Source organism: Cebus imitator, unplaced genomic scaffold, assembly GCF_001604975.1.
Source record: "Cebus imitator isolate Cc_AM_T3 unplaced genomic scaffold, Cebus_imitator-1.0 Scaffold170, whole genome shotgun sequence".
Lineage (NCBI taxonomy): Eukaryota > Metazoa > Chordata > Mammalia > Primates > Cebidae > Cebus > Cebus imitator.
In genome coordinates, this window is record NW_016107485.1 from 4,059,517 (window position 1) to 4,084,104 (window position 24,588).

At 50.7% G+C, this 24,588-nt stretch overlaps 1 protein-coding gene across 1 annotated transcript in view; it reads right to left on the reverse strand.

Moving 5' to 3' along the window:
- Window positions 1–709: 709 nt before the first annotated feature.
- The window catches only part of TAB1 (TGF-beta activated kinase 1 (MAP3K7) binding protein 1), a 32,041-nt gene continuing 8,162 nt past the window's right edge, over window positions 710–24,588 (reverse strand). The window contains exons 2-11 of the mRNA XM_017544578.2: window positions 16,781–16,917; window positions 16,244–16,397; window positions 15,027–15,113; window positions 14,355–14,493; window positions 13,270–13,383; window positions 12,468–12,579; window positions 10,166–10,310; window positions 6,307–6,529; window positions 4,749–4,911; window positions 710–2,584 (exon numbers count right to left, since the gene is read on the reverse strand). Of these exons, the coding sequence (XP_017400067.1) occupies window positions 2,377–2,584; window positions 4,749–4,911; window positions 6,307–6,529; window positions 10,166–10,310; window positions 12,468–12,579; window positions 13,270–13,383; window positions 14,355–14,493; window positions 15,027–15,113; window positions 16,244–16,397; window positions 16,781–16,917 (1,482 nt within the window). The 3' untranslated portion in view covers window positions 710–2,376. The remainder of the gene's footprint in view (window positions 2,585–4,748; window positions 4,912–6,306; window positions 6,530–10,165; window positions 10,311–12,467; window positions 12,580–13,269; window positions 13,384–14,354; window positions 14,494–15,026; window positions 15,114–16,243; window positions 16,398–16,780; window positions 16,918–24,588) is intronic.

Sequence of the window (24,588 nt, forward strand, 5' to 3'; positions counted from 1 at the left end):
GGTTCAGGCAATTCTCCTGCCTCAGCCTCCTGAGTAGCTGGGATTACAGGCACGCGCCACCATGCCAGCTAATTTTTTGTATTTTTAGTAGAGACGGGGTTTCACCGTGTTGACCAGGATGGTCTCGATCTCTTGACCTCGTGATCCACCCGCCTCGGCCTCCCAAAGTGCTGGGATTACAGGCGTGAGCCACCGCGCCCGGCCTGAGGGATGAGTTCTTAAGTCCCAGAAAGCAGGACAAGGTACTCTATGGACTGGTATTTATAGAATATCCTTTCCTAAACCCAATAAAGCAAACTAGCTGGCAAGAGGGCAAGGTCTCTGCCCTGGTGACCTGAGTACTGGGTGCCCACAGCACCACTCACACCCCAAGACCCTGGACTCCCGCTCAGGAAGAGTGGAGTCGGCACCACAGCCCTGCCACTGCCCATGGGCTAGAGGGCTTGGCCTATAGAAGGGAAAGCTCTGTCACCCCCTCCAGATGTGTATGAACATCTGAGAGTGGGCCCCGGAGGTACCAGGCAGGCCACGTTTGCCCTGGGCTGTGGGGGGAGCAGCGTGGAATGTAGCCAGAGGCCTGGGTTCCAATCCCAGCCCTGCCACTTAGCAGCCTTGTGAGGGGAGTTCTTAAACCTCCAGGGCAGTGAACAGGGGAGGCGTCCGCCTCCCAGGGCCACCGGAGTGACAGGAGGCATGAGCAACAGCACTATTAATATCACAATGCATAATGTCACCATTTATTACTTCCTTACTGCATTAAAAAAGTGACCCCGTTTCTAGAGACCCAACAGCATCACACAGGCATTCTTGGAAGAGAATTTCTTTTGTTCCCAAGCCTTTGTGACTGACTTTAAATCCTCTCAGCTGCAGAAGAGAGATGTCTTCAAAGTGGGGGGTGGGGGAGTGAGCGAGGGCCCTGGGCTGAGACCTGTCTTTCTTCCGTTTCTGCTGTGGCTTCCCACCTCTCCCTGGTTCCACACCAGGCCCTGCTCTGCCACAGGAAAATGGATTCCTGGGCCACGGAGCCATCAGGCCTTTGACTTTGCAGGACCAAACGCCCTGGAGGCTCTGCAACAGTGGCCAGTCCCTGGTGGGCCGGTCTGGAGAATGGGGGGCTGGGAGCTGGGGAGGGTGTGGGGAACCCAGGGGGCCCTGGATACTGATGAAATGGCTCAGGTCTGCGCTCTGGCTGCCCCACTGATTGTGTGGCTTGGCCAAGGTGCAAGTCTCTTGGCCTGCTTCCTCCTCTGAAACAGGAGTGGCAATCCTGGCCGACAGCCCTGGTGGCACCCCCTACCCACTGAAGGCAGAGAACACGTGTGAAATAGTCTAACTCAGGCCCTGAGTCAGGCCGGCCCGACCCTTCCCTATGCCTCCCAGGGTACTGTGTCTCAAAGAACCTCCTCTCTCCGGGAACCACTGTCCACTCTTCTTTCTTTCTAATGAGTGCCCCAGCCTGACTCACAAGCCCTGCTTCCTACCCTCAGCCGGGAGAGGCCCCTCATCAGTGGTAAAGATGGTTCATCTCAGCCGCCTTCCAGCCTACGGTTTTTGCAGCACCAGAAGGAAAACACAAGGCAGGCACTGGCTCACCCCGGCTCAGGCCTGAGGAGAGCAGCCCCTGCCTCAGCCCGCTGGAGCCGTCCTCACCTCTCCCACACGCCCACCTCTGGGAAGCCCAGGCCGCCCACCTCTGGCAGCTCCAGGTCTCTTAGACCACTTCTCCCTGTTCCTTTCTATCTGACCTGCCCCCTCTGTGGCCATCCCAGGCCTCAGATCCTTCCCTGGTCCTCTTCAATGTTTACCACAGATGACACAACCAGGGCAGGTCCAGGGATGGGGCCCAGCCAGGGACAGAGGCGGTCACCAGCCTAGGTTCCACTCTGAATGCAGGAGCACAGGGCCATGAGGCCGGAGAAGCCGGGGGCCGGAGAAGCCAGGGAGTACTGCCCCGAGGTGAGGGGAGGGGTTGGTGGGAGGAAGGGTGGCCTTGGGAGACAAGGGTCTGCTGGGCCTGCGACACTCAGGGTCCACAGGGTGCCTCTTCCTGCTCTGCAGGAGGCTGCCGGGGAGGCTGGGGCGGCTTGCAGGCCCAGTTCGGCTTTCACACCTGGCTCTCTGCTGAGAAAGGGCGATGGTCTGGGCTGAGGCCCCTTGGAAGGAAGTGGCCTTCAGCTTCCTGTGTGGTGACAAGATGTGAACCACAGGTCCACTCTGCACCCATACCCTCCACTGCCCCGAGAGCCATGGGAGAGAGTCTGGTGCAGGCTGAGGACGGTGCCTACTGGCCGCTGCGGCACAGGCAGATGTTAGGAAACGGCTGGACCCCGTCCTGCCCCACACCAGGCGCTGCTTGGGCTGTACTCCCCGGCTGCCCTATGGTGCCGTCACCACGCTCTGCTCGCCATGGTCCACACTCCAGAGGCGGTAAAACTCAGCAAAGTCCACATAGGGCTCAACGCGGCCGTCCTCGCCAGGCGGGAGTGAGTGGGCAGGCCGGGAGCGGAAGAGGCCCCCGTCGGAGCTGGAGCTGCTGCTCTGCGTGTGCGTGTTGGTGGACTGCAGGGTTAAGGTGGGGCTTTGACTGCGGGACAACAGGGGAGGGAGTCAGTCAGGAGCAGCCAGGTCAAGGGGGCCTTGGCTTCTAGCCCGGGAACAGAGAGGCCCCTGCGTCTATCAGCCCCTCAGGCCACAGGCCTTTCTAGCAGAGGTGTCCATAGGAGCTGCTCCAGCAAGATGTTCTTAGGAACAGATAAAAAGTCAAATTTAAAAGCACCAGCTGCATGTGGGTACTTTAATGAACTAAAGGTAAAGAAAATGGGGCCAGGCATGGTGGCTCAAGCCTATAATCCCAGCACTTTCGGAGGCCGAGGTGGGTGGATCACCTGAGGTCAGGAGTTCGAGACCAGTCTCACCAACATAGTAAAACCTCGTCTCTACTAAAAACACAAAAAAATTTAGCCGGGTGTGGTGGTGTGCACCTGTAGTCCCAGCTACCCGGGAGGCTGAGGCATGAGAATTGCTTGAACCTGGGAGGTGGAGGTTGCAGTGAACCATGCCATTCATTGCACTCCAACCTGGGTGACAAGAGCAAAACTTCATCTCAAAAAAAAAAAAAAAGATAAAAAAGAAAATGGAACACTAGGTTCAAACGCTTAATAGCCACAAGAAGTGCCTGGTGACGCTATGCCGGGACAGCACCGACACGAGCCCTCCCCCCATCACAGAAAGTTCCACCGGGTGGTGCTGAGCTACAGACTGTACACTGCCATCTCTCTAAACCCAACCCAATCCATGCCCTACTCAGCAGGGTGGGCAAGGTGTCTTCTAGAAAACCTTCCTTCGCCCCCCTCCCCTTCACTCCCTTCTCATCAGCTGGGTGGGGACAGGCACCCACCTTCTGTCACAGCTGAACTGCCTGTTAGTGCTGCCCAGCACCAGCACAGGACCGGCCCAAGTCCGGACCAACTATGGCTCCGATGCTGAAGGGAGTGAGGGACACAGGAGGAGGGCGGGTTATCCTGTCTTGTCTAGGGCCACAGCGGTTACTCTGCTTTATGGACACAGCTGGAGGACTCCTCCAGGCAGCCTGGCAAGGGTGCTGGAGAGGCCACCCCTACTGCACTCGGGATGCCCACGGAGCTTGCTTGGCCTGGCAGGCATTTCTAGCCCTGTGGCAGTGGTGGCAGCATCTATAACCCAGAGGCAGAGGGAAAGGAAGGCCCCCTGATGAGGCAGAGGCAAACAGGCCACCCACCCCCTTCCAGGCCCCTTCTAATTGGCCACATCCTGTGCACTCCATCCTCAGAGTGGGCTGGGTGTGGCATCTCTATTATACAAAGCAGGGCTGGAATGTGGAAACCAGATCCAGGTCCCCCGGTGTGGGGGGTGCACATTCCACGGAAGTGAAGGGGGTGGGGTATACTCCAGACCTGTTAGGCAGGTCTGCAGCTGGAGGGGGCCTGTGGGCAACACCCTCAGGCTGCTGCCTCCACCTCGCCCCCTGCTCTCAAAACCAGAGAACTTACTTCAAAGCTAAAATCAGGTACATTAGTCAGAAAGCATGGGCTCTAACAAGCCAGTACAGGCCAGACAATGTCCCCAAGCAAGGACACCACAGGAAGCTGCCCCACATCATGCCCAGGTGGAGAATAAAAGAGAACCTTCAAGGCTGGGTGCAGTGGCTCACGCCTGTAATCCCAGCACTTTGGGAGGCCAAGGTGGGCGGATCACCTGAGGTCGGGAGTTTGAGACCAGCCTGACCAACACGGTGAAGCCCCATCTCTACTAAAAATACAAGAAAAATTAACCAGGCGTGGTGGTGTATGCCTGTAATCCCAACTACTCGGGAGGCTGAGGCAGGAGAATTGCTTGAACCCGGGAAGCAGACGTTGCGGTGAGCCAAGATCTCGCCATTATACTCCGGCCTGGGCAACAAAAGTGAAACCGTCTCAAAAAAAAAAAAAAGACAACCTTTCACTCAATGAAACCAGCAGACAGGGCTCACAAGAAAATCCAAGAAGTAGGCTGGCACCATCAGCTACCTGACCCGAAACCCCAGCTGGCCCAGCAAGGGCTGCCTCTTCCTCCTGCCTCAGACCTCCCTTACCAGGCACAGAGATGGGGAATTTGAGACCTCAGGGCATCTCATCCACAAGACCTGGCTCCATGGTCATTTCTGTCCCAGTGCCATAGGACACACATAGGGGTGACAGGGCTGGGGGTGGCTAAGTTGGGGAGGGACTTACTTGGTGAGGGTGGGGGTAGCTTCATCCAGGGTGGAAGCGCTGTGAGCCCCGTTGACCATCTGGCCCTGGGAGGGCATGACAAGGGAGAGGGTCACGCTGGTCTTGCTGGTGCTCTGGGCACTGGAGTATGGCACAGACACAGGGTACACTCGTCCCCCTGCAGCTTTGGGAGGAAGAGAGTGGGGGTCTCAGGCAGCGGCTGAGGAGGAACCCAGGGTAGCGGGGGCAGAGGTGCTCCATGGCCTGATGGGGTGGTGCCTGAGGGCTGAGTGTGGGCAGCAGCCATGCCCGGCTCCCCAAGCCTAGCGCGGTGCCCTGCCCCTTGGGACAGCTTACGGGGAATTTCCTTTGGCAGAAACTCTTCCAGGCAGGGATGGGAATTCATGGCAGTAAAGTCTGCTCATGTTTGAGGTACCTCAAGGAAAGGGTTACTGCCTGACTTTCCACGGATGCCTTAATCCAGAGGATAAGTTTGCTCCCAGTTGAGGCTGACCCAATAAAAATATGGTTGCAATAACAACAGGCCAAAGGAACTCCAATAACCCTGGTGTCCATGGGAGAACAAATCTGTCTGTGGATGCCTGAGCTTTACCTAAGGTTTGCTTGTTTAAAACAGAAAAAAAAAGCAGCCCTCAGGAACCAAAGGTCTTAGCACTGAGCAGCACTCGGGGATCCCAGCAGAGAGCAGCCACCTCTTTTTCTCAGAACTTGGTTGAAGAATTACAAAGGCAGGGGCCAGGCGCAGTGGCTCATGCCTGTAATCCCAGGACTTTGGGAGGCCGAGGCAGGCAGATCATGAGGTCAGGAGTTTGAGATCAGCCTGGCCAACATGGTGAAACCCCGCCCTTAATAAAAATACAAAAATTAGCTGGGCATGGTGATGTGCACCTGTAATCCCAGCTACTCAGCAGCCTGAGGCAGGAGAATCACTTGAACCCGGGAGGCAGAGGTTGCAGTGAGCCGTGATCATGCCATTGCACACCAGCCTGGGCAACAAGAGCAAGGCTCCATCTCAGAAAAAAAAAAATTACAAAGGCAAAAAGCAAAATGTCCTTCTTCCTGCCCTGCTCCGGTGCAGCCCTGGGACAGATAGGCTTTGGGGCCTGACCATCTGTCCACAAGCCTAATCTCTTCGAGGTCCCTTCATTCTTAGCCTCAGTTTCCCCCTCTGGAAAACAGGGGTACCACCTGTTTTTAGGGTTGCCAATGAGGACTGAAGGAAATAATGCAGGTCGTGCTCCTGGCACACCGGAGGCGCTCAACCCGTGGTGGCCATCATCTCTACTATGCGGCTTCACAGCTCTGTGAATTGCTGGCTGGTGCACTCAGGTTCTGGGAGGTTGCCGGGACAGGTGGTATTATCCTCATTTTACAGACAAAAAAGCAAAAATCAACACGCAGCACAGAGAGGCTGAAAGTCAAGAGAACCTGGGTTAGAGCCACTCAGAGCCAGGCCTCCTAACTCCATCTCTGTTTCAATCAGCCTTGGCTGTTCTGCACCCACCTCTGGTCCCCAGATGGCATCCCCAGGCACTGCCTGTCTGCACAGCACACGTACCTGGGGCCGGGCTTGTTGTGGGCTGGCTCATTTCGCCCAGCGGGTAGCCAAAGTTCCTCACCAGCAGGGTCATGTCCTCGTGCCTGGGGCAGAACCTGGCACGCTCCCCACCGCTGGCGAAGGTGTCGCTGTGGATGCGCTTCACCCGGTCCACCACCGCCTGGGCTACTGCGTCGAGCGAGGTCTGCTTGGCAAACTCAGTGTCAATCATTGCGGCAATCTCCTGGGGCAGGGGCAGGGGGAGTAAGAACCTGGTAAGGAACTGGGGGCGGCCCGGGAGGCGTGGGCCATAATCTCAGAGCCCCCAAATCAGGAGATTTAGTGGTCAATAGCCCAACAGGTGAAGGAAGTGCCTGCCAGCCAAGCTTGCAATCTGAGCCTTTCAAGGTATTCAGGATAATCCTTCTGGAACTTTCTCATTAGGAAGTGTGTGCCCTTGTGATCCCTGTGATTGCTGGGTGCACACCTCTAGGAGGGGGAGAACACCCACCCCACTGGGTGATTGTGAGGATTAACAAACAATGGTGTGAAAGCAGTCTGGAGGCCACTAAAAAGCCCAGTACAAAGTGTCATTATTTTTTTTTTTTTGAGACGGAGTTTCGCTCTTGTTACCCAGGCTGGAGTGCAATGGCGTGATCTCGGCTCACTGCAACCTCCGCCTCCTGGGTTCAGGCAATTCTCCTGCCTCAACCTCATGAGTAGCTGGGATTACAGGCACGCGCCACCATGCCCAGCTAATGTTTTGTATTTTTAGTAGAGACGGGGTTTCACCATGTTGACCAGGATGGTCTCCATCTCTTGACCTCGTGATCCACCCGCCTCGGCCTCCCAAAGTGCTGGGATTACAGGCTTGAGCCACCCCGCCCGGCCAAAGTGTCATTATTACGAAACACTCTTTCCTGTAACAAATTTGTTGTAGGTGATGTTATATGTGCTAGGATTTTGTCAGGAACTGGAGATACAAAATGAAAACAGGCTCCCTGACCTCAGAGAAGTCCCTGTCCAGTATACAGACGTTCCTCAATTTAGGATGGGGCTATGTCCTGAGAAACCCATTGTAAGTTGAAAATATTGTAAGCTGAAAAAGCGTTGAATGTACCTAACCTACTGACATCATCACTTAGCCTAGCCTACCTTAAATGTGCTCATAACACTTCTATTAGCCTACAGCTGGGCACAATCACTTAGCACAAAGCCTATTTTATTCATATATAAGAAAATATTGAATCTCATGTGATATTTTTATTTTTTTGAGACGCAGTCTCACTCTGTTGCCCAGGCTGGAGCACAATGGTGCGATCTCGGCTCACCACAACATCTGCCTCCTAGGTTCAAGCAATTCTCCTGTCTCAGCCTCCGCAGTAGCTGGGATTACAGCCATGGGTCACTATGCACCAGGTAACTTTTTTTGCGTGTGTTTTTAGTAGTGACGGGGTTTCACCATGTTGGCGAGGCTGGTCTTAAACTCCTGACCTCAAGTGATCTGCCTGCCTTGGCCTCTCAGAGTGCTGGGATTACAGGCGTGAGCCACCATGCCTGGCCGGATCTCATGTAATTTATTGAGTACTGTATTGACCGTGAAAATCAGAATGGTTGTAGAGGTACTCAGAGCACGGTTCCCAGTGAATGTGTATCACTTTCGTACCATCGTAAACTTTCTCTTGGGCGGGGGTCGGAGGGTAGGGGCAGGAAATAGGAAATGACCTGGAACCAGTCCTTGGCAGGCTTGGTTTCATCACTAAGCAGCAATGTCACCTCCAGCAAGACCCTGAACTCCCAAAATGGGCCCAAAATTCCCTACTCTATGTGGAAGTAAGCCCCTGTCCCTCTATGTTATAAAGCTACCAGAAGGAATGGTAAGCTATTACAGATGAAGAAATCAGAACACAGGCTGGTGTGGTGGCTCCTGCCTGTGATCCCCAGAACTTTGGGAGGCTGAGGTGGGCGGATCACCTGTGGTCATGAGTTTGAGATCAGCCTGGCCAACATGGTGAAACCCCATCTCTACTAAAAATAGAAAAATTAGCTGGGCATGGTGGTGGTACATGCCTGTAGTCCTGGCTACTGGGTAGGCTGAGGCAGGAGAATCACTTGAACCCAGGAGGCGGAGGTTTCAGTGAGCTGAGATTGCACCACTGCACTCCAGACTGGGAAACAGAACAAGACTCCGTCTCCAAAAAAAAAAAAGAAATCAGAACACAGTAAACGGGATAGTTAGACACCTGAGTAGTAGATCTGCCATTCAATCCAGCAATCCACTGCTGGGCATCTACCCAAAAAGAAAATAAGTCACTATATGAAAAAGATACTTGTGCACAACATATGTTTATAGCAGCACAATTCACAATTGCAAAGATGTGGAAGCAGCCTAAGTGTCCACTAACTAATGAGCAGATAAAGAAAATGTATCTGAACTATGGAATATTACTCAGCCATTCAAAGGAAAGAAAGAATGTCTTTTGCAGCAACTTGGATGGAGGTGGAGGCCATTATTCTAAGTGAAGTAACACAGGAGTGGAAAACCACAAATTGTATGTTCTCACTTGTAAGTGGAAGCTAAATTATGAGTACGCACAGGTGCACGGAGTGATACAATGGACTTTAGAGATTCAGAGCGGGAGAGTGGCCGGGGTGCTAGGGATTAGTTACAACACTGCTTGGAAAACTCGTGCACTAAAATCTGAGAATTTACCACTACATAATTCATCGCTATAACAGAAAAACACTGGTAACTCAAAAGCTACTGAAATAAAAATTTACAAATTTTAAAGAAGACTTTTTCCTCATGATTTTTAATTAAAAATGACAAAGCAGGCTGGGCATGGTGGCTCATGCCTGTAATCCCAGCATTTTGGGAGGCCAAGACAGGAGGATTGCTTGAGACCAGGAGTTCGAGATTAACCTGGGCAATACAGTGAGACCCCTTCTCTACCAAACAAAACAAAACAAACAAGCAAAATTAGCCAGGTGTGGTGGCACACACCTATATTTCCAGCTACTCAGGGGACTAAGGCTGGAGGATCACTTGAAGCCAGAAGGTTGAGGGTGAAGTGAGCCGTGATCACGCCACTGCACTCCAGTATGGGTGACACAGCTAGACCCTGTCTCTTTAAAAAATAAAAATAAAAAGACAAAGCAGAAAATGTTATCTTTCTACAAGAATCACAGACAGGAGGAGGAACACAAACTGAATTTATCTTAGCCAGTCAGCAATCCAAGGTCAGGGAAAGGCAGCTTTCCTTTGAGATCATCCCTAACGTGATTGTCTTAAAGTCACGCTTTGGTGACTCGAAAGTATAGGAAAAATAAGCAGCCCCCCACCCCTTCTGGCTGTGGGCCTATGTTTACCATGCCTGACCTCACTGCAATCCCACAAAGGTAAACGCTACCATTGCCACTATAAGAAATGAGAATCGAACTGTAAATTATCTGCGACTCAGGGAGGGCAGTGAAGCCCCCAGGCCCTTGGCAGGAAGTGATGGGGTGCAGGAGGGACTCTTCAGCCACAGCTCTTGGAGCAGGCCTTATCTCTTTCTCGGCTCTCCTCCTGCCCTGGCCCCTTCCTGGCTGTCCCAGAGCAATGTCGTGCCCACGGCAATTCACATCCATCTCCCCCTCTTCCCTTTAGGCCTTGCCCAGGCCCTGGGGACTGATGCTGCTTCAAGCCCAAAATGAATCAAGTTTTTTGGTAGGATGGGTGTTTTTGGAGCTCTGGGATTCTCCTTCCCCCAGCTTTGAACTCAGGGATGTCTGGTGACGGCATCTGAGAATCACAGCTCTAGAAGGCAGGGTGAGCATGCTGCTGCATGCATGGGCCAGCCACACTCTCCAGCTGTGGGCTTGGCTGGGCCCAACTCACCTGGTTGGCCTGCCCAGGCCCATGGGCTGCCTCCAGAGCCTTGTACAGCCCCTCCGACATCAGCACCAGGAAGCCAGTCACCCCATCCAGTGGCTGTGCCCCATGAATTTCTGGCTCTGCGATGATTGGTTTGGACTTGGCAGCGCTATGGAGAGACAGTGGAGGGAAGAGCTTTGCTTGGAACAGCCCCCAGGTGGATGCAGTTCTGCTGCGGGGAGGAATCTATACCCGGAATGTAAAATAAAACACATAACCCGACAAGAGGAAAAGAGAGAAGGTCGGAAAAAGAGACCCACTTTCTTACGGCAGCTGCTAAAATAAAACTTGGAGGACCAGAAAAACTGGCAGGCAGCTGAGGTCAGGACAGCAAAGGTTGAATGCCTGATTCTGGCCCATTCCATACATCCTGTCTACAGGGCCTGGTAGTGGCAGGGCAGGGGGTGGGACAGCATGAGGGCTAGGTTATCCCTGGGAGCCCACTCCTCTAAGAGGGCAGGGTTATCCTTGGGGCCCAGTCTCTAAGAGGGCAGGGTTATCACTGGGAGCTCACTCCTCTGAGAAGGTGGGGTTATCGCTCAGAGCCCACCCCTCTAAGAGGATGGGGTTATTCTTGGGAGCCCACTCCTCTTGCTATCACTCGAGCTCCTCCAAAACAGGTGACTGAGACCCCAAATACTCTCCATGTGCACAGGGATCCTTTAGTGACTGGGTCAGAGTCATTACACATCAGCACATGTGTGTGCACATGGAGGTAAGTACCCGAGGAGGTGCTGGCAACACCACCCAGAAGAGCGGAGTCTAAGAACTTCCTGAGGGTCCATCAGCCGGGGCTGGATCCTGGCAGCTGTTATTACACAGAATGATGCCAGTCTAACTGCAGGTGTGCTGAATAAAGGGATGGGCACCTTTAATGACAGCAGTGAGGGGTATGTAAATGTATCTCCGAACTCATCAAGTTATATGCATGAAATATGCACAGTTTGTGTAGGTCAATTACACCTTAAGGTTTAAAAAAAAAAAAAGAAAAGAAAAGAGGGAAGGACACTTGGCAGGATACGCCAGAACCCGGGTGTTCTGAAAAGGATGCTGGCTCCTCGGCCCCATGACTGACACACACACACACACACACACACACACACACACACACACAACCATGTGTGTATATATACATGTACACAGAGATTTGGGAGCAGGATACAGAAGAAAGTAGCCTCTGGGGAGGAAGCGAGTCCTAGAGCTTGGGGTAGGAAGACTTCCTTCCCCTGTATAGACCCCAGCACTGTCCCAAGTGTTTCAAGAATGGATGTACTTTCCAATAAAGGAAACAGAACCCCACAAATTAGGGACAAACATTCCAAACTCAATTGCCTAGATGGCGTGAGGGCCTGGAGTTTTAACATGCACTTTCCAGGCTGTGAGGCCTGGCTTCTGCTGATAGGAACTCTGGCTTTGGGAACAGCCCTGGCCACGACAGTAAATGCTGTGATTGGCATCACACGAGTGGACGTGCCTATTTCCCCAACCAACACTTCACATACAGGTTAGCCTGTGGTTAAAGACACATATTCCAAATTCAGGCTGCCTGAGTCCAAGCCCCATGACCAGGGTGGGCTGCCTGATGTCTTCATGCCTCAGTTTCTTCTTACGAAAATGCCTCTGGGGTGATGGTAGTGCCCACCTCAGGGGGCCTGAGTAGGGAGTGCATAAAAGCAGATATGTACCAAGCTCTGCATGGGCTTGGCACAACAAAGCCTCCTCATGATGACATCCCATTTTGCTGCCATGAGCACTGGGGTGATGCCCAGAGGAGGTGTCCTCAGAGGGAAACACACAATTATCTCACATCTCTGCTGCAGCCATGGGTAGCACCAACCAACAGGCCTGGTCTGTCCATCTCATGCCAACTCTGGCTTCCCCTGTCTCCCCTGTGGAACTGTTTGCTGCCCTCAGCTTTGGCCCAGCTCCCCAACTCTACCTCTTGTCTCTACAAGACCCAACTCCTGGCCTGCTGGGCCTAATCTGCCCCAAAGCAGCCTCTCTGGAGGAAGAAAGTTTGCTTGGGCTCTGAACTACTTTGACTGCACGTCTGTTGCTGGGGCCTATAGTCTGCATCTGGCCTAGGCCTTCTGGCCTTTTTTTTTTTTTTTGAGACAGGGTCTTGCTCTGCTGTCCAGGCTGGAGTACAGTGGCATGATCACGGCTCACTGTAGCCTCAACCTCCTGGCACAATCAATTCTCCCACCATGGCCTCCCTAGTAGCTTCTGGTCTTTCAAGTACAGGGGGCAGCTGGGCTGGACCTACCTGAGAAGGTCAATGTCCGTGTAGCCATATTTGACCTTGTAATCCCCGATGCGCCGGGTGCTTTCCTGCCCACAGATGATCCCCACCTGCTTGATCTTCCCGGCGTCCAAGCCTACAGAGGGAAACAATGCAACAATCTGCTCCTTGTTCACAAACAGGAACAAAAAGAGGGGGACAGAGATATGGCCATGGGAAGAAGGCAATAAAGACCCACTGAATAGGAAATGAAGACAATGCCGGGGTGCCTGGGAGAGCAGCTGACCCAAAGCCCCTGGTGCCCTCAGTCCCCATGCCCTTTAGAACACGCCTCACTCAGAGGCCCTCCTCCAGGCACTGCCTGGCATGGAGCAGCTTACCTGCATCTCCCTGCCTATCCTATGTGCCCCATGTCTGCCTGCAGCTCCCTGGGAAGGGAAGGGACAGCTCTGCAGCAGCTGGGGTCCCTGGACTTCTCTGGCCTCTTTCCATCTCCACCAATAAGTAAGTGTCTCCTGTGTGCCAGGCACTGCAGGAAGCATTTCACTTCACTAACTGAATCCTCCCAGTACCCTGAGGTAGGTTACTGCTGTCCTTATTACACAGGGTGGAAACTGAAGCACAGAAAACATAAGTAAGTTCCAATCGCCAACCAGAAAGCAGCAGGGCTGGGACTGAACCCCAGGCAGGCTGGCCTGGGAGCCCAAGGTCACAGTCCCTTCACTACATGCCTTGTTACCCCACCACCAGAGGGAGGTGAAAGGTGAGCCCATGGGATCAGCTCTTGCTCCCACTGATGCCTGGGGCAGGCATTCTCCCCACTCACCCAGCTGTGAAAGGCGGAAGAGCTCATCCTCGTTCTCTGTGGTGTGGTCCACGTTCAGCTGTGTCACCTGCAACCCATCCACTGTTGATTTGCATAAAAGTGCACGGTTTGTACCTGCGGCAGAATGTGAACAGTTAAGCAAAGACAAAGCACAGAGAGAAACAGGACATGCTGGGAAGACGGAGAGAGACGAGGCAGGCATCTCACATGTGGAAATACCTAAAAAGGGCAAAACAGGCTCAGACCAACAGGGTGAGTCATCAGTTAGGGACAGTTGATGATATGAAGGAATTGGGTTTAACTTTTTCAGTGTAATCATAGGATCATGATCTTAATCAAACAGTGAGCCCAGATCACGCCACTGCACTCCAGCCTGGGCGACAGAGTGAGACTCCGTCTCTAAAAAAACCAAACAAACCAGACCTCTTCTGTAGAGATACAGACTGAAATATTTATAGATAACATGACACAATGTCTGGCGTTTGCTTCAAAATAATGAATGTGAGGACAAAAGGCCACAGATAAAAGAAGGCTGGCCACAATTGATAACTGCTGAGGTTGGGGATGGGCACACGAATGTTCATTAAGTATCAGTCACTCTATTATTTTACATTATGGAAAATTTTCCATTAGAGTATTAAAAAAAAGGCAGCATCATCAGAAGGGTCTCTACAGAGTTCTTCCTACTGTAACCTGCACCTGTCCAGCCTTCTCACAAACTCCAGTGTCCCTGTCACCTAGCCCCATCTCGCAGCTGTTTATGGAGATGCTGGTTGGTATTTCATGACCAGGTAACCTCTTCCAGATACAGTGGCCAAGGCCACCCAGAATGGGATGTGACTCATCCAGAACGAGTTAGAGGCAGAAGAGGGACTAAAGGCCAGGACGCCTGCCTCCCATTCGGTCCCTTCTCCCTTCCAGCTGGGACTGAGGCATCACTATGGAGAGGGACATACAAATGGCCTCAGGAAACCCTAGGTCTAAAGTGTGTGAAGAATCTGGAAAGCAGATTGTCAGATCACGCACTGACCTCTGCGGCTGGCCTCTCCCTAGCCCTCCCCACCCTGGGACAGGAGGGGGCTCACCGACATTGGCAACGTAGAGCTTGTTGTTGAGAAGGACTGCCACAACGGCCATGGCCCCTCCCGAAATTTCCCTCTCCAATGTTTTGAGTCTCTCCAGGATCTTCTGATACTGAGGAGGCAGCTGGTGCTGAGGGACCCCCTACAACCATCAACAGAGGGGTCAGGGCAGGACAGAACCACCTGGACCACCTCCCCAGCCCTCTCCCTTCCTTTGCTCTTAAGGGCAAAGATCTGAGGGCCCGGAGGACAGACAGACAGACAGTCCATGGCACAGCCAGGATGAAGCCTGCGCTGCAACTCCAGGGAAGGTTCTTCCAGGAAAGCCGGAGATGACCTGACTCACAGCACAGAGGTCAGTGCTACAGGTGCTAGTGGGTGGGTGATGTGAGCAGGTGGGTGACAAGGGTGGACACCCATTCAGGTCAAAGGACCGCAAAAAGTCTTCCTCATGCCCGCCACTGCCCAGCCAATGCTGAGCTTTAGCATGCAGCTGCCTACAGCAGGGCAGCAAGGTCCCTCACCCATGGCCACCCACCAGTGTTCCCATTGAGAAACTGCTCCCTAACTCCTGCTGCTCTGGCCCAGTAATGTCAAGACAAAGTAGGTAAGTCCATGCTCCTTGCAAAGCTGGGCCTGGACTTGACTCCCCTGGGTGTGGACTGGGGAAATTACCTCTGGCAGTTGCGACTGGAGGCTTGCCTTCTCAGCCAAGGCATCGTCAATGGACTCCAGGAAGCTCCTCTCTACCACATCGAAGGCCTGGAGGGACACAGGACAGGGCAAAGACTGGCTCAAAACACCGCCGTCACTGGTGCTAAAATGCCCCCTGTGAAGAACAGCAACAGGTTCACTGTATTCACTGCAGGTCCTCGTGTGATGGGGCTTTCCACATGTCGGTTGTGCCTCCAGCCCGGCACTGCAGGGCACCGGCTGCTTCTTGCAGATCCATGTCTTTGACAAAGCCCTTCAGCCCCATAGGGGTGCGTAGCCAACAGACGCGGCACTCAGAGGGCTTGGAGGCAGCAGACAGTGCGCAGGCTAAGAGCAAAGGCTTGGAGTAGGCCCAGCTGGTGTGACCTCTGGACACCTCAGTCTCATACAACAGAGGTTAAGTGTTCCGAGGGTAAGTCCAGCCTGGCACTCAGCATGGCACCTGCTCCGAGAAACTGCCAGGACTATGACAGCTCCTATGATTACTACGACTTCTTCCTGGGAGGCTTCTGTCAAACCCTGCTGGCCCTGGGACATTGGTGACACTGACAACTCCCCCTGGGTGTGAGATCTGCTGAGAAGCACTGGCCATGGAGCCTGAGGTCATGAAGGGCAGGAAAAGGCTGGCACCACTGTTCTCTGGGAACAGAAGCCCATCCTCTCATCTAAAATGGGCCTGAGACATGCTCCTGAAAGGAGATGCCAGGAGGAAAATTCCCAACAGCGCAAGCAGAAAGGTGGAACCAGCCAATGATGGCAGCATCCCTCAAAAAGGGGAGGCAGGGTCTTCCCTGAATGCCCAGGTATGCTTCCTGCACCTGGAGGCTGAGCACCTGGCTACATGGGAAAGAAAGGGGTAGCTCTGAATGACCCCATTCCGACCAGGCCTTGCCCTGCTCCTACTTCACACCTCTCTCCAAGCTCACATCCCTAAATCCCGCCGTCTCCAGCAGTACCTCCCCTGTCAGCTCTGCCAGCCACTGAAGGCCTGCTGCTTGCTGGCTGGTCCTGGACTCCTATGGAAGGGGCCCCTAGGCTGGGAGCTGCTTCTCTACCAGGGTGAAGGGGCCGGCAGGATCTTCACACCAACCCTGGTAACATGCTAGAAGTGCAGGGCCCAGGCCCTGGGGGTGGAGGATGCAATGGAGCCAGGTTACTGCCAGCCCCAGCACCATTACCTGCAGCAGCACGCGCCGTACGTCGGCCTCAGCGTGCTCAGCATTCAGCTGGCCCAGGAGGAGCTCCGCAGATAGCCGCTGAGCCACAAAGTTGGTCACCCGGTTGCCATCGTAGCCGTTGAAGACCCCATACAGGAAGCAGTTGTTCTCACTCCTGGCAGTGGGAGAGGGCAGAGGGAGGACTGAGACCAGGGTCTCACACGGAGGTGGAAGGAGAAAGGGAAAGGAATTGGGGGAGGCTAAAGCTACAGCAGCTGCAGCTTCAGGCACTGACCTGGGTCCCCCTGCTTTGGGCATCACTTCACTCTCGTGGCTATGACCTTCTAGGATACCCTCCTCCCCATGCTCACGCTACCCCATCAGAGCAGGCCCTTGGCTGGTCTAAAGTCCAGCAGTATAAAGGACAGCAGCAGAGGCCACCTCCCACAGGCCACATCTCACTGGCAAGCCCATTTAAGAAAGCTGCCGTCAGTGTCTTTCCTTGCTTGCAAACTAACCAACTCCCTGGGCCCAGGACCAAAATGCTGGCACACACACCTGAACTTGAGCCAGCTGTCCTCTGGTGGGTGGCTCTCGGTGCCCTTGCCATCAGCAGAGTAGCTGCGGTTGGAGGCTGAGCCAACCCCAGAGAGATGGCAGAGCGGAAGGTCGTCTGTCCAGCTTGGCTGCTGCTCCTGGGGAAGGACACCAGGAAGCCGTGAGGCACCACTGCTTCTGCAGGGCAGACCCCACTTCATCTTCTTCTTCTGCAACAAAAACCTAGCGGGCCCGCAGCCCTACACAGAGGGTTCCACTTCCTTCGGGAAAACAATGATGTTTATATGAACAGACACCTGCAGAAGGTTTGCTGTTTTTATGGCTGGTCTACAAACTAGTCCCCCAGGAAAACAGAAAGACTCCAGCATTCCCAAATGCAAGGCGCAGCAATGGCCCCCAGGAGTGTGAGCTGTTATGAAACCTAGTGAAACACAAACAAACGTCGCAAACTCTTGACAGGAAACTCTTTGGGGCCCCCACCTCTTACTGCACTGGCTCCAAATGCACACTGCAAAGGAATCCCTTGGGCACTGGGTGAAACTGCAGGCTGCAGGCCCCACCCTCAGAATGACTGATCTGGGCAGGGCCCAGGACATCTGCAGCACAGGCTGCTCCCCACGAGTGATGCTTTCAGGTGACCTAAGACCCACCCTAGAGAAACTCTGACTTGTCACTCTCTCTGGCACTGGGGCCTCCAAGTACCAGGGAGAGTGACTGAGACTGGCTTATATGTCGCAGTTTATGAGCTAGTTTGTAAGACATCCTCAGGCCACCCCGACGTCCCCTCCCATCTCACCTGCCACATCCTTCTCTCCCAGTCCCAAATGCCTGCAGGCCTGTCCATCCCCTGCTCTTTGCCTCCACGTGAACAACCTCCTTCTTCTTGCCTAGCAATTCTCCACGTCCTTCCAGACTCTCTGGTTCAGAAGTCACCACCTCCAGGAGGTCTTCCTTCAGGATGACCCTCCCTAGGACTGGCTGATGACCCTCTCACATACCCCAACTGCACCCTGATCCCAGCACCCTGGCCTGCCTGCAACACCCACTCCACCCCAGAGGATCTCAAACCAGGCTGTTCAGCATAATCACTGCAGAGCACTCACACGGTCCAGGCCCTGGCCCTGGCCCTGGCCCAAACACAAACTCTGAATTTCCCAATCTCCCTAGGGTACACCCTGAGCATCTGTATTTTTTTAAGGCCCAGGAACAACTTTGATGCAAGGCCCAGGTACAATTTCCTGCCCCAGATCTGGCCTCCCACCTGAGAAGTGTGCCTTGTTCACAAGGGCACTCCCAGGACCATCATGCAGAGCTAGAGCAAACTGGAATAACTGGGAGAACCACAGCAATTTCAAAGAAAATAAAATTTGTATTGGCTGGGTGCGGTGGCTCACACCTGCAATCCCAGCCTTTGGGAAGCTGAGGAGGGTAGACCATTTGGTGTCAGGAATTTGAGACCAGCCTGGCCAAACGTGGTGAAATCCCATCTCTGTCTCTACTAAAAACACAAAAAAAGCCAGGTGTGGTGGCAAATGCCTGTAATCCCAGCTACTGGGGAGGCTGAGGCAGGAAAATCGCTTGAACCCAGGAGTCAGAGGTGGCAGTGAGCTGAGATCATGCCATTGCACTCCAGCCTGGGCGACAAGTGAGAGTTTGTCTCAAAAAAAAAAAAAATACCGTATTGAAAGCTTTATTGAAATATTAAACAAACACAAGCTAGAGCAATCAGATAAGAGAAAGAAACCAAGGGCATCCACATTGGCAAGGAAGATGTTAAATGATCCTTATTTGCAGGTGACATAATCTTGTATTTGGAAAAACCTAGACTCCACCAAAAAACTATTAGAATTGATTAAACAAATTCAGTAAAGTTGTAGGATATGGAATCAACATACAAAAATCAGTAGCATTTCTATATGCCGACAGTGAAGAATATGAAAAAGAAATCAAACACACACAGATACTGGGTGCACCTTCTTACAAGTTATTGTTAACAGTCTTCCAGAAACGATGTGGAAATCGCTTCAACAGGCTTTTGCAATTAAAAAAAAAAGCCTGTGGTTAGCCTTTGTGGCAAACTGTAGCTTCTGTTAGTCATATACTGACAGGAGTGACTTCATTTTTTTTTTAATTTTAATTGCTTTTATTCTGCATTTATCTATTTTGGTGCTTTAGTTCTACATTTTGCACCCTGGAGCAACTTCTGCAGGGTGTGGGAGTTTGTTTTATTTTTAAATTAACATGGAGTAAAACTGGCTTTTGGGGCACGCACATCTATGAATGCTGACACATGCAGAGATGTGTGTAACTACCACATTCTCAGGATACAGGGCAGCTCCACTTCCAAAGCACTCCCTTCCCTAATCCCTAGCAACCTGTTTCCCACTGCTCTGGCTTTGTCTCTATAAGCATGTCACATTAAAGACCAGGTACAGTGGCCCACGCCTGTAATCCCGGCACTTTGGGAGGCCAAGGGGGGTTGACCACTTGAGGTCAGGACTTTGAGACCAACCTGGCCAATGTGGCGAAACCCTGTCTCTACTAAAAATACAAAAATTGGCAGGGTGTGGTGGTGCACACCTATAATTCCAGCTACTTGAGAGGCTGAGGCATGAGAATCACTTGAACCAGAGAGGCGGAGGTTGCCATGGGACGAGATCGCACACCACTGCACTCCAGCCTGGGTGATGGCGTGAGACTCTGTCTCCAAAAACAAAAAAAGGATGTCACATAAATGAAATGATGCAGTAAACATAACCTCCTGAGACTGGCTTTTTTCACTCAACATTATGTCTCTAAGATTAATCATCCAAGTTGCTGGCTTGTGTACACCAACAGTCTGTTTTTCTCTTCTGCCGAGTAATATACCATTGTTCGGATGTAGAATAGTTTGTTTATCCATTCATTTACTGAAGGACACTTGGGCTGTTACATTTTTTGCAACTACGAAGAGATGGGCTATAAACATGCATGTACAGGTTTTTGTATGAACGTTAACTTCATTTCTCTTGGGTAAATACCTAGGAGTGAGATTGCAGGGTCATGTGGCAAGCATATGTTTAACTTTGCAAGAACCTGTCAAACCGTTTTCCAGAGCAGCTGAACCATTTGCATTTTCAGTGTTGAGTTCCCGTTGCTCCACATCCTCGCCACCACATGGTATTGTCTCTTCCTTTTTCTTAATTTAGAAATTCTACGAGGTGGTAGTGGTATCTCGTCGTGGCTTTAATCTGCACTTCCTAATGGCTAATGATGCTGAGCATCCTTCACGTGCTTATCTGGCACCTACTGACCCTCTCTGGTAAAGCGCTTCTTTCCATTTTTTGCGCATTTTTAAATCAGGTTATTTTCTCAACTATTGTGTTCTGAGAGTTCTTTCTATTTGTAGCTTAGCATTTCGTTCACATAGTAGTGTCTTTTGCAGAGCAAAAGGTTTTAGTTTAGATGAGGTCCATTTAATCCTTTTTCTTCTCTTTCATGGTTCATGCTTTTGGAGCCATGTTCAGCCCCAGGTCACAAAAAGCTCCTATGTTTTCTTCTATAAGTTTTATAGTTTTATAGTTTCATTTAGATCTGTGATCCATTTTGAATTAATTTCTATATAAGGTAGGATGGAGGTTTAGGTCCATTTTTTTTTCATTCTGATATCTAATCATTCCAGTACCCTTTGTTGAAAAGACTAGCTTTCCTGCATTGAATTGTGTGGGTTTACTTCTAAACACTATTCTGTTCCTGTGATCAGCATGTCTACCCCTCCACCAATACTACATTCTTCATTACTGTAGCTTTATTATAGTAAGTTTTAAAATTGGCTAGTGTGATTCTTCTAGCTTTATCGTACTTTTTCAAAACTGTTTTGTCTGTTTGAGTTCCTTTGCCTTTTCATATAAATTTTAGAATTAGCTTGCTATATCCACAAGGCTTGTTGGGATATTTATTGGAACTGTTTTAAATCTACAGATCAATCTGGGGAGAGCAGACATTGTCCCTATGTTGAGTCTTCCAATTCATTAACATGATGTGTCTCTACACTTATTTATGTCTTCATTAGATGACTTTTATTTTTATTAACACAATATTATGAGGTCTGAAAAGCTACTAATGCCTTCTAATAGCCGTTGAAAACAGACAATATAACCAAAATCTACTAATAGAAATGGAAAAAAAAAAAAAAGAGATGAAATGGCAATAAGTGCTAACTGAACCAAGTGTGTCACAACCATATTAAAAGGAAAAAAAAAAAAAAGGCCGGGCTCGGTGGCCCACACCTGTAATCCCAGCACTTTGGGAGGCTGAGGAGGACGGACCTGAGGTCAGGAGTTTGAGATGAGCCTGACCAACATGGAGAAACCCTGTCTCTACTAAAAACACAAAATTAGCAGATGTGGTGTTACATGCCTATAATCCTGGCTACTCGGGAGGCTAAGGCAGGAGAATCACTTGAACCTGGAAGGCAGAGGTTGCAGTGAGCTGAGATCACACCATTGCACTTCAGCCTGGGCAACAAGAGCAAAACTCTGTCTCAAAAACAGAAAAGCAAGTTGGAAAGGGAAATAATAAGGGCTGAAATTCTGCTCAGCTCCTCATGATACCAGGAATTTTAACACTTTCAGTTCAAGCAATGTCAAAAGAAAAACAACTGGCCCAACGAAGTGGCTCATGCCTGTAATCCCAGCACTTTGGGCGGCTGAGGTGGGTGGATCACTTAAGGTCAGGAGTTTGAGACCAGCCTGGGCAACATGACAAAGCCCCATCTCTACTAAAAATACAAAAATTAGCCAGGCGTGGTGGTGTGCACCTGTTATCCCAGCTACTCAGGAGGCTGAGGCAGGAGAATCACTTGAATGCGAGAGGTGGAGGTTGCAGTGAGCTGAGATCACACAACTGCACTCCAGCCTTGGTGAGAGAGCAAGACTCCGTCTCAAATAAAGAAAATGAAAAACGGCTTCACAGCAACACAAAATTGGGTCTAGCTCTAATCTTAAACTGTCTCATTTTAAAGCAAAATAAACGTTTATGTTAACATAAATGGGAACTTAGGCTTTGGGACCCACATATGACATTATGTGATTATAGTACATTATATCACTACAGACATTCTTTCAACAAATATCTGCTGAGCATTTGCAACAGTCTGGCACTATTCTGGGTACTGGGGATGTAGAAGAGAAAACAGAGAGGTTCCTTATTTGAAGCATCCCTTCCAGGGAGAGAGAGATTTCAAACACATAATACAATAATAAACAAGGCAATCTCAGACAGGGCTATGTGCTAGGGAGAAAACACACCATGGTAAGGGACACAGCGTGGTGGGGGTGGGGGGGCCGGCTCTTTTAGATGAAGTGGTCAGAAAAGCAGACCTCTGTGAGGAGGTGACCTCTGAGCCAGACCTGAATGACTATGGGTGGTGACCTTCCAGAAGGCAGAGAAGGAGCCTTCCAGGCAGAGGGAACAGCATGCCCAAAGACCCCAAGATGGAAAAAAGCATGTTAGGTTTACGGAAGCTTGAGAAGGCAGTGTGGCCTCTCTGCTGAGCACAGGGGAAAGAGGCTCGACACCGTGTTTGTAAATACGTGAGCACGTACGTGCCTGGGTGGGAGGGCTGTGCAAGGCGTCTGGGCCATGGCGGTGAGTTAATAACCAGGGAATTAATTATTTTTCAGGTAACTGATATGTGGCCAAATATCTCCTATGTCTTAGACCTGCTTAGTATATTTCCATGTCCAGCGAGCTCACAAAAGTCTCCTGTAACTGGGCAAACATACTTCCAAAGGTAGCTCCTTTTCTAGTCTCTCCTGCCACCAGCTGGAATGAAATTAAATATGAGGTGAAGCAGAAGCACAAAAGCATGTCCCCAGTCAAGAGTATCCCATGAAAAGATGGGCAAATAAGTCAATATTTAGCACCCCAAAGTGCCACAGGTGTTTTAAAGCATGGGAGGAAAAGACATTTATATTTCCTAGAGCCCTGTGATTAAAAATGAGATTAAGATGGATTGAGCTTATCCTCTGATACGAGATGAATAGTATTAACACAAATGTGTTGTCCACATTGCACAACCTGTCATGGATGCTACAATCACAGTACCTCCTCTGCCAGTATCTAACTCCTATAAGGGATAGACACAGGCTTCTAAGGACTTGATCTTTCTAACAAATCCATACTTTCCAGTAAAAAATAAATATCACCCAAGCAACTTATGGACTTGTTCCACATTAGACATACACTATTAAAAAGGCCAGTGAAATTGTCTTCCACAAGTAAAGAAAGAAGCTCAAACAGGCCACTGAGGAACTTGCCATGCTGGTGTGCCATGGCACAAGAACAATTCATCTAAGAGCGTTTCACAGCAGGAAACCAGGAGTAAGCTGATGATCTACTGACCACTGTATGCTCCACCATATGTGGCTGATGCGGGAACAAAAAACTTTCCCAAACGAGCAAACCTGTGTATCTGATAGCGGTCAATCTCCTGAGCACGCGCCTTTTTCATTAAGTACTTGTGAATAGTGTCTAGATACTTCAACCAAGTGCTTTTTTAGGAAATCTGATTTTCATAATGTTGAGGCAGTAATATTTTGGGAATTTATTATTTTATAAACTGGCCAATGGTGTTTGAGTCACCAGGTATAGACACTAGAGCTATTGTTTATCTAGTGGATAAACAAAGTCTGGTCCATTCTTGGTAAAAAAAAAAAAACACTCCAGAAAAGAGAAACTGATGGCTCCTTTCTGAACATGCTACTCTATGTATACTTCAGTCCTAATGCTGGCATCTTACTCAGTGGGGAATGCCTCACTAAGATCAGGGCCATAACAATGCTGCCCACTCTCTCCATTACTTCACACAGAACTGGAGGTGTTAGATCAGGCAGTTAGACAGAGGAAAGAATGAGGGCATGAGAATTGCAAAAGAAGTCAAGTCATTTCTATTTGCAGTTGATATGACAGTACACCTGGCAACCCTAAAGAGTCAATGAAAAATTAGTTTTTCTAATGCAAACAGTAAAAGAAATCAGTTAGGTGGCAGGATAGAAAATCAAAGTATGCAAATCAACAGCTTCCATATACCTAAGAAAAGATGAGCATGTAGCCTCGACGTGAAATAACAAGGTCCTTTTCCTGTGAGTTTCTATCATGTCTGTCTCCCCCAGCCAAACTACTATAGAAGATTGTTTTAAATCTAAGTGTACATCAGTTGGGCCGGGTGCTGTGGCTCACGTCTGTAATCCCAGCAATTTGGGAGGCCGAGGCAGGCAGATCACGAGGTCAGGAGATTGAGATCAGCCTGGCCAAAAAGGTGAAACCCTGTCTCTACTAAAAATACAAAAATTAGCTGGGCATCTGGTGGGCACCTGTAATCCCAGCTCCTCAGGAGGCTGAGGCAGGAGAATTGCTTGAACCCAGGTGGTGGAGGTTGCAGTGAGCTGAGATAGTTCCATTGCACTCTAGCCTGGGTGAGAAGAGCAAAAAAAAAAAAATTTATCAGTTGAATTATATCTTAATGCATTCATCCCAGCCTTCCAGACTGTGGCCAGTTTTGAATTTTGCCCTTTGACAATTAACAATTTCAGCTGTGTATCTTGTACGGACACGGCCTTCTACACACTGTTCCAAATGCTCTCTAAAAATCTGTCACCAGAACAATAAGCATGAGAAGCTCCGGCCGGGCGCGGTGGCTCAAGCCTGTAATCCCAGCACTTTGGGAGGCGGAGGCGGGTGGATCACGAGGTCAAGAGATCGAGACCATCCTGGTCAACATGGTGAAACCCCGTCTCTACTAAAAATACAAAAAATTAGCTGGGCAT